Source organism: Mesoplodon mirus (genome assembly GCF_964341445.2).
Source record: "Mesoplodon mirus genome assembly, chromosome: 3".
Taxonomy (NCBI): Eukaryota; Metazoa; Chordata; class Mammalia; order Artiodactyla; family Ziphiidae; genus Mesoplodon; species Mesoplodon mirus.
The window spans coordinates 71,223,085-71,235,553 of record NC_138978.1 but is presented as its reverse complement, the minus strand read 5'-3'; the positions used below and the strand labels follow the sequence as shown (position 1 = coordinate 71,235,553).

Here is a 12,469-nt window from a genome sequence, read left to right as displayed (position 1 = left end):
GCTTGCCAATTTCATAATTTATGACCTGATTTTTTTCTCTACGTTTTATTTTGGAAAATGTTAAGTAGACAAAAAAGTGGAAAGTACTGTATAGTTAGCACACACATCCACCCCCAGATTCTACCATTAACATTTTATTATATTTGCTTGATTGTATGTTTATGCAATTCTTCCATCCACCATTTTATCTTATTTCAAGATGGAATGCATTTGATGCATTCCAGAGTTGCAGACATGCACACTTAACACCAAAACACTTCAGAATGCATATCGTTAACTAAATTTTTTTTTAACTTTTTCAGGTGAAATTTACATAAAATGAAATTCAGAAATCCCAATTTTACCATTATATGAGTTCTGACAAATACACCCACCTATGAAACCCAAATCCCTATCAAAAGATTGATCATGGGCTTCCCTGGTGGCGCAGTGGTTGAGAGTCCGCCTGCCGATGCAGGGGATGCGGGTTTGTGCCCTGGTCTGGGAAGATCCCACATGCCACGGAGCGGCTGGGCCCGTGAGCCACGGCCGCTGGGCCTACACGTCCGGAGCCTGTGCTCCGCAACGGGAGAGGCCACAACAGTGAGAGGCCCGCGTACCGCAAAAAAAAAAAAAAAAAAAAAAAAAAAGATTGATCATAATGACCTGGTTTTAGTAATTATGACAACTAATAACTTCTCTAAAGGTGGTTGGCAAAGCAATTGAATTCCAAGTAAACTGAAGATGTAGTTTTGATTCTCAAAATGTGATGTTTTTTTGTACACGTGCTGAGCTATATAGTGTGAAAATAATTAATAGTTTTATGGATAAGTCAGGAACACATGGGTCCATTAAAAATAAATTCTGTGTGTCAACTCATATCTATTATATTTCAGTCAAACACATTTCATGTGCTGTTCTTAGAGATAAAAATCTTTCTTTGCTATTTCTGTTTGAAGTGTGTTAGTGATAAAGTACAGTATGTTTATATAGTTCAGCTTTAGACCTCTAAAAATAGTGCTTATGTTTTGTTAAGTTCATTTTCCTTTACTTGGCTATCATCTCTACCATTTAATGTTTAGACTGTATTAACTTCATTGGCTGTTGGATTCAAAAAGTGAATAGAAATGCTCAGTTGATGATTATTTAGATTTGGAGTCGTCTGAAAATTTGGTTGTAGTTGATAATTTCTTGAATTAAACTTAGTTTGTCACTTTCATTTTTTTCCCCCACCAGGCTGATATAGGGCTTCCATATCCACAGAGAGTTGTTCAATTGCCCGAGATTGTATGGGACCAATATACCAATAGCCTTGGGAACTTTGAAAGAGAATTTAAAAATCGCAAAAGACATACTAGGAGAGTTAAACTAGTTTTTGATAAAGGTAAGAAATTACATGATACGAATTTAATTAGAGAACTACGTGACAAAGTCTTGCTTTAATAATCCTATACGTGGTTTTCTTTTTAGTAGGTTTACCTGCTAGACCAAAAAGTCCTTTAGATCCTAGGAAGGACGGAGAGTCCCTTTCATACTCTATGTTGCCTTTGAGTGATGGTCCAGAAGGCTCAAACAGTCGTCCTCAGGTAAGCAGGATAAAGTGCTGGAGCAGGAAAATTTGAATTGTAGACAAAACATTTTAACATTTTGCTGGTTTGTATTCTTAAAATTCAAGCAGTCTTTCACTTGAAGGTATAGTGAGAGCATGAACTTTGAAGTTAAGAAAAAGCTGGGTTGAAATCATAACTCCACCACTTACTAGCTGTGGAACTTCAGATGTCATCTATATTAGAGTCTCCAAGCTGCCGTTTCCTCTTATATAAAATGTGATTAATATCACCCTATGTTGTAGAGTTGTTGTGAGGAATATAATGAGTAGTACATGTAACATGCCCAGTTCAGTGCCTGACACATAATACAGTATTTATTCTAAAAATAAGAGCTCTTGGGCTTCCCTGGTGGCACAGTGGTTGAGAGTCCGCCTGCCAATGCAGAGGATACGGGTTCGTGCCCCGGTCCGGGAGGGTCCCACATGCCGCGGAGCGGCTGGGCCCGTGAGCCATGGCCGCTGAGCCTGCGTGTCCAGAGCCTGTGCTCCGCAACGGGAGAGGCCACAGCAGTGAGAGGCCCACGTACCGCAAATAAATAAATAAATAAATAAATAAATAAATAATAATAATAATAAAAATAAGAACTCTGTGTGTGTAGTGGAATGTAACTAGGATTTGCTGGTTGTAACCTGGCCTTGCTGCTGTTAGTTAGATGAACTTCAATAAACATGTGGGTTCAGAATGAAAAAATAACATTTCTTTAAAATAAACAATAGCCATAAAGATAGGGGTATGTTGAGCTGTGTAACCAGTTAAAAATATTATGTACATTTTAGTAAAATTGATATTAGGCTCCATTTTATGAGCAACACATATGTTTAGGATATTACTTTATTATTACTTAAATAAAAAGACTAGCACATTAAAAATATTATAATGGAAAAAATTCCATGTATAATTTCCTCATTGTTAGCAAAGAATATATATGGTACATTATTATTTCTAAATCTGCCCTAAACAGTCAGTACATATGATCTCTTCAAGATGTTTCCCCACATCCTTAGGCTAGAAATAAAACTGTTCATATTTCAAAAGTAAAGAATAAATAGATAACAAAGGAGAAAGATGCACCTGGTGTGTATTCATGCTTTGTTTCCTTCATTTTTCTTTGTGAGGGTGGATGTGATGCTTTATTTAAAAGATTGGGATGGAAATACTCTTCTGAGGTACAAGACACTAATTGGAAAATGGATTTGTTAAAAATATTTGAATTCTTTGGTTTTCAGATGATTTGCAATCTACCAAAGAAAGGTAATTCAAATAAAATATAAGCAATATAACAATGATTATTAAAAAAAAAAAAGTAACATTTCTTTTTCTTTAAAATGAAGTTGCTGTCACCTATATCTCAGGATTGCTAGGAGTATAAAACCAAATGAAATAAAAGAACACGAAAACATTTTGTAAGCAATAAATTATGTACACATTAAAAAAATAAATTTACTCACATATTTTGAAATTAATTAAAAATTTCACAATTTGTGTGTTATTTGGCTGTATCAAAGAGTAGTCTTTGTTTTTTCTCTCTGACAAAAACCTTGTTTTATATGTAGATGATAAGAGGACGCCTGTGTGATGATACCAAGCCTGAAACATTTAACCAGTTGTGGACTGTTGAAGAACAGGTAATAGATATTTCTAAATTGTGTAGGTTTAAAAAAAAAAAAAGCAGTTAAAATTAGAGCCAGTATTATGAGTAAAGTGTATATTGTTGTATGTAATCCCTATTAACCATGAATTTAAAATATTTAAACTTGTTTCTGTATACCTTTTTGCATACTTCAAGAATTTTGCATTCTGAGAATATATGAATTCCATTTTGGGGATAATTTTTAAATAAGGAACCTGGGTTTTGGGAGGGGGATTGAAAAAGATATTGAAACAGATGGAGTAAAGTTTTTGTAATGCAGCTTTGTGAGACAAAAACCTGGAGCCAAGTAAAGCTGTGCTTCCAAGTGAATTCTTGTTTTTGTTTGGAGGGGAGCTGGCAAAGCCAAGGTCAGAGTGTTCTCTTACATCTTGGCATATAGCTAGGATTGTTTGTGGGTAAGGTTTGAGACACATCTCTATCTCATGTGAGGATTAGCCCCACAGCTATAATGAGTTTATCAGTTTATAAAAAGCTTCAGGAAACTTTTATTTCCAACATTTGGACTATTTTGCATCCTTAGGACTATGGGAGAATTTAGGAGATAGGTCAGAATATTAAAATTAAATATTTGAATGAAGGACCACACAAAGGAGGAAAAGATCTCTTTTAGTATTCTGTCTAAATCCAAATGAATTTACATAGTTTTGTCAGATCCATAGTGGCAAGCCTAAACATAGTCTAGCAAGATAAAGTGGTCAGTGGAAATCACTAAGATATGTAACATATTAATTAATTATTTTCTTTGTTGGGGGTGCTTTCCTTTTTTACTGAAGTGCATAGAAAATCTTTATAAGGTCTTTCATAGGTTTATTTTCTAATCTTATTTTTCTTGTGAAGTCTTAAACTCCTTACTAGAAATTTTTCCTAGCATGAGGATTTCTAGTTGATCTAACCCCCAAAGTTGGGGAGGGAGTATTATAGTTTAAGATGAAAGGTGAATGTATTTACTTAGAAACTCAGTATTAAACTTTCTTAAATTTGGTCTTTGGTTTGGCTTAGAAAAAACTTGAACAACTACTCTTGAAATACCCTCCTGAAGAAGTAGAATCTCGACGCTGGCAGAAGATAGCAGATGAACTGGGCAATAGGACAGCAAAGCAGGTAATTGAGGAGATAGCCCCATAGTGTTGGCATGTTTTTGATGGTTTTTTAAATGAAGGATAGTGAAGCTAAAATCAGTAGACCTGCCCCTTCATATTTATCTACACAGTGCTATAGTATGTGGAGTTTTAAAAAACAACATTGTGTATTTTTCTGTTGATTTTAGAAACAACTCTGAGATAATTCCGCTTTGGATCATTACTTAAAAATAAAAAAGTAATGGACTTGGTGTCTCTTGAATGTTTAAAGAGTGCACCAGTTTGTGCTTTTTGGTTAGACTGTGCTAATAGATTTGTGATAGTGCCTTAGTCAGTATTCCCTGATTGTCTTTCTAAAAAAATATCTGTCACATTCCCATTGGTATTAATAGATGTGTTTTTATGCTACAAGCACTAGTGTTCACAAGTTGAAAATGTGTTTAGCTTTGGAATCAAACAGATTTAATTTATTTTAACATTTTTTTTGTCTCTATTTTAAAACATAAGTGTCTTTGGTGGCAATTTAAAATTATTTCTAGATTTATGGTAGATTTTAAGTGGTTACTATTCATTAAGATACACATGGATGTTTTAAAAACTATTTTAAAAAACTATTCTGGTACTGCATGTCTTGTCATTTATTACGTTAAAAGGCTTGTCATGTTTCCTTAGGTTGCCAGCCGAGTGCAGAAGTATTTCATAAAACTAACTAAAGCTGGCATTCCAGTCCCAGGCAGAACACCAAACTTATATATATACTCCAAAAAGGTAAAAAGAAAATAGATAAAAGTAAACCTTAGATCTCAGATTAAATTCATCAAAGTCAGAGTTCCTGTGTAAAAGTTTATATATTTATCAGAACAGGGTTATTTTATTTTTAAAATTTGACTCACTCTAAACATTTTCTTATATATGGTAGGATTCCATTATTGCTACTCTGAGCTTCAATGACGATTATTCATTATTTTCTTAGGAGTAGGTTAGTTTATGTGAATGAGTGCTATTTGAAAGATATTAGATTGTACATATGTCAAAAAGGCCTTTGTGATGTTCAAGTTTTTAGGATGTTTGTTTCTTTAATAAATATAATCAATTTCTGTTTTATACATATACTATATAAATCCAAGGTTAGAAATGTTTATTAAGATATTTAATCCTCACTATAATTCTAGAAGTGTAGGTAGTATCACCTTCACTTTACTCATGATAATATTAATAGATAGCTTTTGTTATTACTGTTGAATGCTCTGGGCTAGGTACTGTTCTACAACCTTTTTATAGATGAGAAAACTAAGTACATTGAGTAAATTGTCTAGTCACATAGCTGGTAAGTCTGGGAATCATTGATCTTCTGATTCTGCACCTAAGCCTTTTCCACTGTTCTCTGCTGCTCTGTACAGTGAAAAAGCTACCGTCCCTCTCCTACATAGAACACTGCATAGAATTATAGCCAATTTTTTGCTTTAATTGCGAAAAAGTAAAGCACGTAATTGGCTTTCTTTCATTTCCTTGGTAAATCATCTGGGTACTTCCACTCCCCTGAAACTGCCCCCGTTCACCTAAAGAGAAGCTAGGAGCCAATCTAATGCTGTTACCCTTCCTTAGTGAAGCTAACTATTTTACATTAAGAATATTGTCTATATAGCTCCATGTTTTAAAATTTTTGTTTTTATTCTTTTTACCAAGCTATGGAAGCTTGTTTTAATTTGTCAGATGTTTTAAGTATTTTGGATTTTTTTCTCCCCAAATATAGTATTATCAATTTAGATATGTAGAGTTCATCCTATAACTTCAGAATGTTGGAACTTTGATAACCACCATTTAACTTAACAGCTTTAATTTTGGTGATTTCTAGGTTATCTTTAGATGTGCTGTGCACCTTATGTTTTCACCACTAAGACTAGATGATGATAACAAAAGGAATACTAAAGAAACCTAAATGTGTTCCCTTCTTTGGGTGCACTGAATTTTAAATTAACAGACATTTTGACTGCAGAGATCTAGCCCAGTCATAGACATGGTTAGAGGTTTTTTGTTTTGTTTTGTTTTAAATAAATTTAATTAATTAATTTATTTATTTATTTATTTTTGGCTGTGTTGGGTCTTTGCTGCTGCGCACAGGCTTTCTCTCGTTGCGGTGAGCGGGGGCTAGTTTTTGTTGTGGTGCGCGGGCTTCTCATTGCGGTGTCTTCTCTTCTTGCGGAGCACAGGCTCTAGGAGTGTGGGCTTCAGTTGTAGCATGCGGGTTCAGTAGTTGTGGCTCATGGGCTCTAGAGAGCAGGCTCAGTAGTTGTGGCGCACAGGCTTAGTTGCTCCACGGCATGTGGGATCTTCCTGGACCAGGGCTCTAACCCGTGTCACCTGCATTGGCAGGCGGATTCTTAACCACTGCGCCACCAGGGAAGTCCTGACATGGTTAAAGTTTGAATTTTGAAATGAAATGATGGTTCTCTATGTGGCTGAGGTTATTCTTTGTGGCGGTGCTGTTAGTGAAGAGAGGAAGTCTGCATAGTTGTTCAAAGGGAGGCCTTTGGCTCCACAGAGGCCTTGTTTATAATCTTGATTCTACTACTGCCTAGCTGCAGTACCTTGAACAAGAAAGTTAACCTCCTCATGCCTCCGTTTTTTCACCTTTAAATTAGAAGTGATAATAACTACTTTACAGGAATGTTTTGAGGGTTAAGTGACATTGACAAAGAGTAAGCAGTCAATCAGTGTTAGATACTATTTTCAGACATTCATCGTGTTGGGGGAATTTTCTTTTTACTTGATAGTTTTATATCTGGCTTTGGCTAACTTCATCCTCCTTGATCATCTGTAAGATGACCTTAAGCTGAGCTCAGCATGTGAATGCCAAGAGTGTAATAAATGTTTGGGATACAAATATAAGCTACATAATGAGCATATGGTCCATTATACTCCACGTAGGTATTCTGCCTACATTTCTGTTTGTTGGTTTGGTTTGTTTTTATTTAAGGCTTGTTGTCTTTTTAAAAATCCAGATTAAATAGAAAAAGCAACCACGTAAGAGTATGCTGAAGGGTAGAGGTGCAGTCCTTCTGATTAGGCAGACTTGCAGGAAGTAGCATTTATATTTTTGATTCTTTTAATGATTGTCCACTATCCCAATTAAAAATTTGTTTTCTCACTTAGTCTTCAACAAGCAGACGACAGCACCCCCTTAATAAGCATCTCTTTAAACCTTCCACTTTCATGACTTCCCATGAACCACCAGTGTATATGGATGAAGATGATGACCGATCCTGTTTTCGTAGCCACATGAACACTGCTATGGAGGAGGCATCAGTAAGTTATCTATTTATACTATATTTATATCTGTCTATCTATCTATCTATCTATCTTTATCTATGTATTATACAGACCAGGATACAGAATGGGAGCACCAGGATTTCCTAATTATTTATTCCTATTCTTCAGAGAATGTTGCTTTCTTTTCTTTTAATTAACTAGTCAAACTTATTTTACAATGGGCTTTTAAAATGTTTTTATGAAGAAACTTTCAAGCATATACAAAAATAAACCCATGTGCACCCATTATTCAACTTTAACAGTTATCAGTTTGTGGCAATCTTATCTTCATCTATACTTCCCACCCACCCAACTTTCTGTCTGGGATTATTTTGGAGCAAGTTCCAGACATTATAAAATATCATTGTCAAGTTTATTAAAAGGTACTTCTTTATATAATCCAGATATACAGTCAGTTCACATTTCCCAAATCAAAAATTGCAGTAGTTCCTCCCCACCCCCCGCCCTTTTCTCTCTCCTCTTTTTTCCCCTCTCACATTTGTTTTGTTGAAAAACTGGGTTATTTGTCTTGTAGAATTTACCTCAGTGTGGATTTTGTTGTTTGCATCTCCTTGGTGTCATTTAATCTGTTCCTCTGTTCCCTGAATTTCCTATAAGTTGATAGGTCTAGATAACTGATCAGATTCAGGTTTATTTGTTTTTTTGTTTGTTAGGGTGGGCAGGACTACTTCATGTATACTTTTATCGGTTTGACATAGCATGCATTGTTGCTTAGATCCATTAACTCATTAGATGTTACAAAATAGTAAAATCCTTTCTTCATTTATTTGATAGAATATTCACAAAGTAACCCCCCCATCAACTATTTGATTATCCTAAGTTACATACAGAAAACGCAGCATAACTGCTTGATTCTTCCCTTTATTTTCTTGTTTTTAAAATAATGAGTTTGTTCTCTGATATCCTCCAGATTGATTCATGAGGTTTTAAAATTTTTGTAGTCTTATGAATTGTTGGACTTAAAATATATTTAATGTGTTTCAGTGCATTGATATTATTGTCTTTATTAGTGTACAAATTGGCCCATTGGTTGGTTGTAACCTAATCAAGCTGGATTTTGAGTTCTTTTGACAAGACTCTAGTAATCTTTTATAGCTTCCTTACTGTCCGGTAGCACAAGGAAATTCCAGGCTCATCTTGTATATTTCCTGCTTCAGACCTGGAGTCAGTTCTGCTTTCTTTTATTGAGAAATGGTATTTGTAGGCTCTATCCTGATATAGGATGTTACTTGCTACTGGATTGATCATTGTATCTAAGCCTATATAGTGGACAGAGCTGAGAAATATGTTATATATTTGTTAAAATTAAAAGACATCATAAATTCATCATTTTATTTCAAATTCAACTTAAGGACTGTGGGAATTTTACTTAACCCGTGTTGATCTTTAATATGTATCATTTTTCTCCCATGCTGAAAATTCCAGTTATCAGTGACATCAACATAATGCTTACTTTCTTTGTCTCACACTGCCCACAGTAGTCTCAGAATTTAATAATACTAACACTGCCATCAACAATATGATCCTGAAAACAGGTTTTTGGGGTAGCACTGTTTTTGCGGAGCACAGGCTCCGGACGCGCAGGCTCAGCGGCCATGGCTCACGGGCCTAGCCGCTCCGCGCCATGTGGGATCTTCCCAGAACGGGGCACGAACCCATGTCCCCTGCATCCGCAGGCGGACTCTCAACCATTGCGCCACCAGGGAAGCCCCGGGTAGCACTGTTTTTGCCTTAGGATATACCCAACTACAGAAATAAAGTCAAATTATACTTTTTTTTTTTTTGCTTTATAACAAATTTAATCAGTTATACATATACATATGTTCCCATATAAATTATACTTTTTAAATCCTCTTGGACTAATTCCTCTCTGTGTTGTCATCAACTGGATGCTAATTTAGGTTAATTCATTTCATTTTACTTTACATTCAGAGATTCCTTTTTATTGCTGTTAATATTTTTTATTTTACTATGCTAAAATTCTTCCTCAATAAGTAACATGATTCTTATTCCTTGCTTAAAGGACATGAAGATTGCCTTATATCTTCCTTAATACTTTAATTATATATGGTAACTGGAAAAGGAGATTTTAATGAAAAGTCAGCAGATAAAAATAAGTCTCCTTTGTTCTGTTTCTAGATTAATCAAACACTGATTGTATACTTTGGTATGAAACTACTGTAAAATGACTGTATTCTTAAATTTTTTTTTCTTTTTAAACTTGTCTTTTTGAAAAACAGCTATATTCTGCTGTGTCTTAAGATATGGCATTTGTGTGTAATTTTGTATTTTGTGACTATTAGAATTACTCATTTGAGAAATGTTTATTTACACTTAATATGTAACAGGCTCTGCTAGAGGTCAGCTCCATAGTTATGAATAAAATATCTATGATCTTGGGGTTCTCATAAAGCTTAGTTTTGTGGGAGGAGATAAATGTGTAATCACATCAATAAATTACAAAATTTTAAAAATGCTTCAAAAGTAGTTGTCATTGTAATTATTTTAGAGGTACTTAATTCAGATTGAGAGTTTAAGTAGAAGACCCAAGGAAGTGATAGTCAAGTTGGCCATTGAAGGATGAATAAAACTTAGCTAGGTGAGGAGTGATGATGGGTTGCTTAAAAGAAGTACATTTTGAGAAAATTGGCAAAATATAGTATAGTATAGGTGGTTGAATTTGATTTAGCTTTTGTTTGGTTGATTTTATTTATTTATTTTAAAATGAGCACCAGTTTACATCATTCTGATTACTTTAAAATAGCTATTTAAATGTATATTTATGAATCCTCTAGTGTAAAATGTATAGATTTCAGTTTCTCTTTTCAGAAAACCAGTAGCTAGAGAGACAATCTGTATACCATTTAGACCCCCTTGAAATTGGTCATAGTATTTCTCCTTTAAGTAAATTTAAAATGATTATAACTAGGAAATCTGTTTATGGGTGAGCATTTTAAAAATATTTATTTGTTTTTTTTTGTTCATTTTAAGGTAACATTGGTTTATAACATTATATGTTTCATGTGTGCAGCATTGTAATTCAACTAATATATATGCACTACAGTGTGCTCACCACCAAAAAATCTAGTTTCTATCCATCACCATACATTTGACTCCCTCTACCCATTTCTCCCTCCCCCTACCACTCTTCCCCTCTGTGGAAAGAACACCAATCTTTTCTCCGTACCTGTATGTGTTTTTGTTTTAATTTGTTTGTTTGTTTATTTATTTTATGTTTTTTAATATTCAACATAAGAGTGAAATCTTGGTGTTTGTCTTTCTCCTCTGATTTATTTCACTTTGCATCAATTCCCTCAAAGTCCATCCTTGTTGCCACAGCTGGCAAGATTTTATCTTTTTTTTTTTGATGGCTGAATAGTATGGAATTTTAATTTTTAATTGTGCTGAATACCCATAACAGAAAATTTACCAGCCAATTTTGAGTGTACAGTTCAGTGGTGTTAAAGTACATTTACATTATTGTGCAACGAATCTCCAGAACTCTTTATGTCTTGCAAAACTGAAACTCTGCATCCAGTAAACATCATCTCCCAATTCCCTCCTCCTTCTAGCTCCTGGCAACTACCATTCTACTTTCTGTCTCTTTGAATTTGACTACTCTGGGTACCTCATATAGGTAGAATCATACAGTTTTTGTCCTTTTGTGACTGGCTTATATCACTTAGCATAATGTCATCAAGGTTCATCCATCACGTAACATGTGTCACAATTTCCTTCCTTTTTATGGCCAAATAATATTCCATTGAGTGTGCATACCACATTTTATTTATCCATTCTTCTGTCAATGGACACTTGGGTTGCTTCCACCTTTTTGCTGTTGTGACTAATGCTGCTGTGAACACGGGTGTACAAATATCTGTTGGAGTCTCTGCTCTCAAATTCTTTTGGGTATATACCCAGAAGTGGAATTGCTGGATCATATGGTAATTCTGTTTCATTTTTTGAGGAACCACAGTACTGTTTTCCATAATGGCTACAACATTTTATATTCTCACCAACAGTGTACAAAAGTTTCAGTTTCTCTACATCCTTGCCAACATTTATTATTACTATTTTTTAATTTTGATAGTAGCCATCTTAGTGGGTGTGAGGTGATTTAACTTTTTTTTTTAACATCTTTATTGGAGTATAATTGCTTAACAATGTTGTGTTAATTTCTGCTGTATAACAGAGTGAATCAGCTATATGTATACATATATCTAACTTAATCTTGTTGACCAAATTTAATAATACCCTTAGACTTAAAATGCAAATTAAAAAATTTAGCAGAATTTGTATTCTTTGTATTTGCCTAAAATCTCTAAATTTAATACATTTTATTATAAAATTTCTTACTACATTATTTAATTATATGGGTTACATCATATTTATTGGTATTACATATTTATTACATTATTTATGTTGTCTTTCTCAGGGGTAACATAGGAAGGCAGTAGCTATAATTTAACATCTTTAGTTGACAAGAATTTGAAATGGATGAAAGATAGTGGGAGATAAGGTAGGTGAAGTGTGAGATTATAAAGAATCATTATCCAGCTGAGGACTTTGGACTTGACACTGTAGATAGCGAGGAAGCCATTTTTAGCAACAGTGAGACAGAGGAGGGAGTGGATGCTATAGAGGACTGATATGAGAGAGATTTTAGGTAGTATTAAATAGTGACAGAATTATGTTATATTAGATATGACAGTATAAAATTAAGGATAACACTTAGATTTAGGCCTTGGGCTGCTAGGTGTGTAAGGGGTTAGTTATATAGACAAATCTGGGTTCAAATCACTTGAATCTGCAACTAATTA

The 12,469-nt window shown here is 34.4% G+C and overlaps 1 protein-coding gene across 4 annotated transcripts in view; it reads left to right on the top strand.

Annotated features, from left to right (window-relative positions):
* ZZZ3 (zinc finger ZZ-type containing 3) overlaps nt 1-12,469 on the top strand; it is a 111,964-nt gene that overhangs the window by 93,790 nt on the left and 5,705 nt on the right. For 3 of the 4 annotated variants that reach the window (XM_082615672.1, XM_082615670.1, XM_082615671.1), the window contains 6 exons: nt 1,216-1,363; nt 1,450-1,565; nt 3,143-3,214; nt 4,240-4,341; nt 4,992-5,087; nt 7,473-7,625. In XM_082615672.1, coding sequence (XP_082471798.1) covers nt 1,216-1,363; nt 1,450-1,565; nt 3,143-3,214; nt 4,240-4,341; nt 4,992-5,087; nt 7,473-7,625 — 687 coding nt within the window. The remainder of the gene's footprint in view (nt 1-1,215; nt 1,364-1,449; nt 1,566-3,142; nt 3,215-4,239; nt 4,342-4,991; nt 5,088-7,472; nt 7,626-12,469) is intronic. The other variant, XM_082615673.1, reaches the window with a different exon arrangement.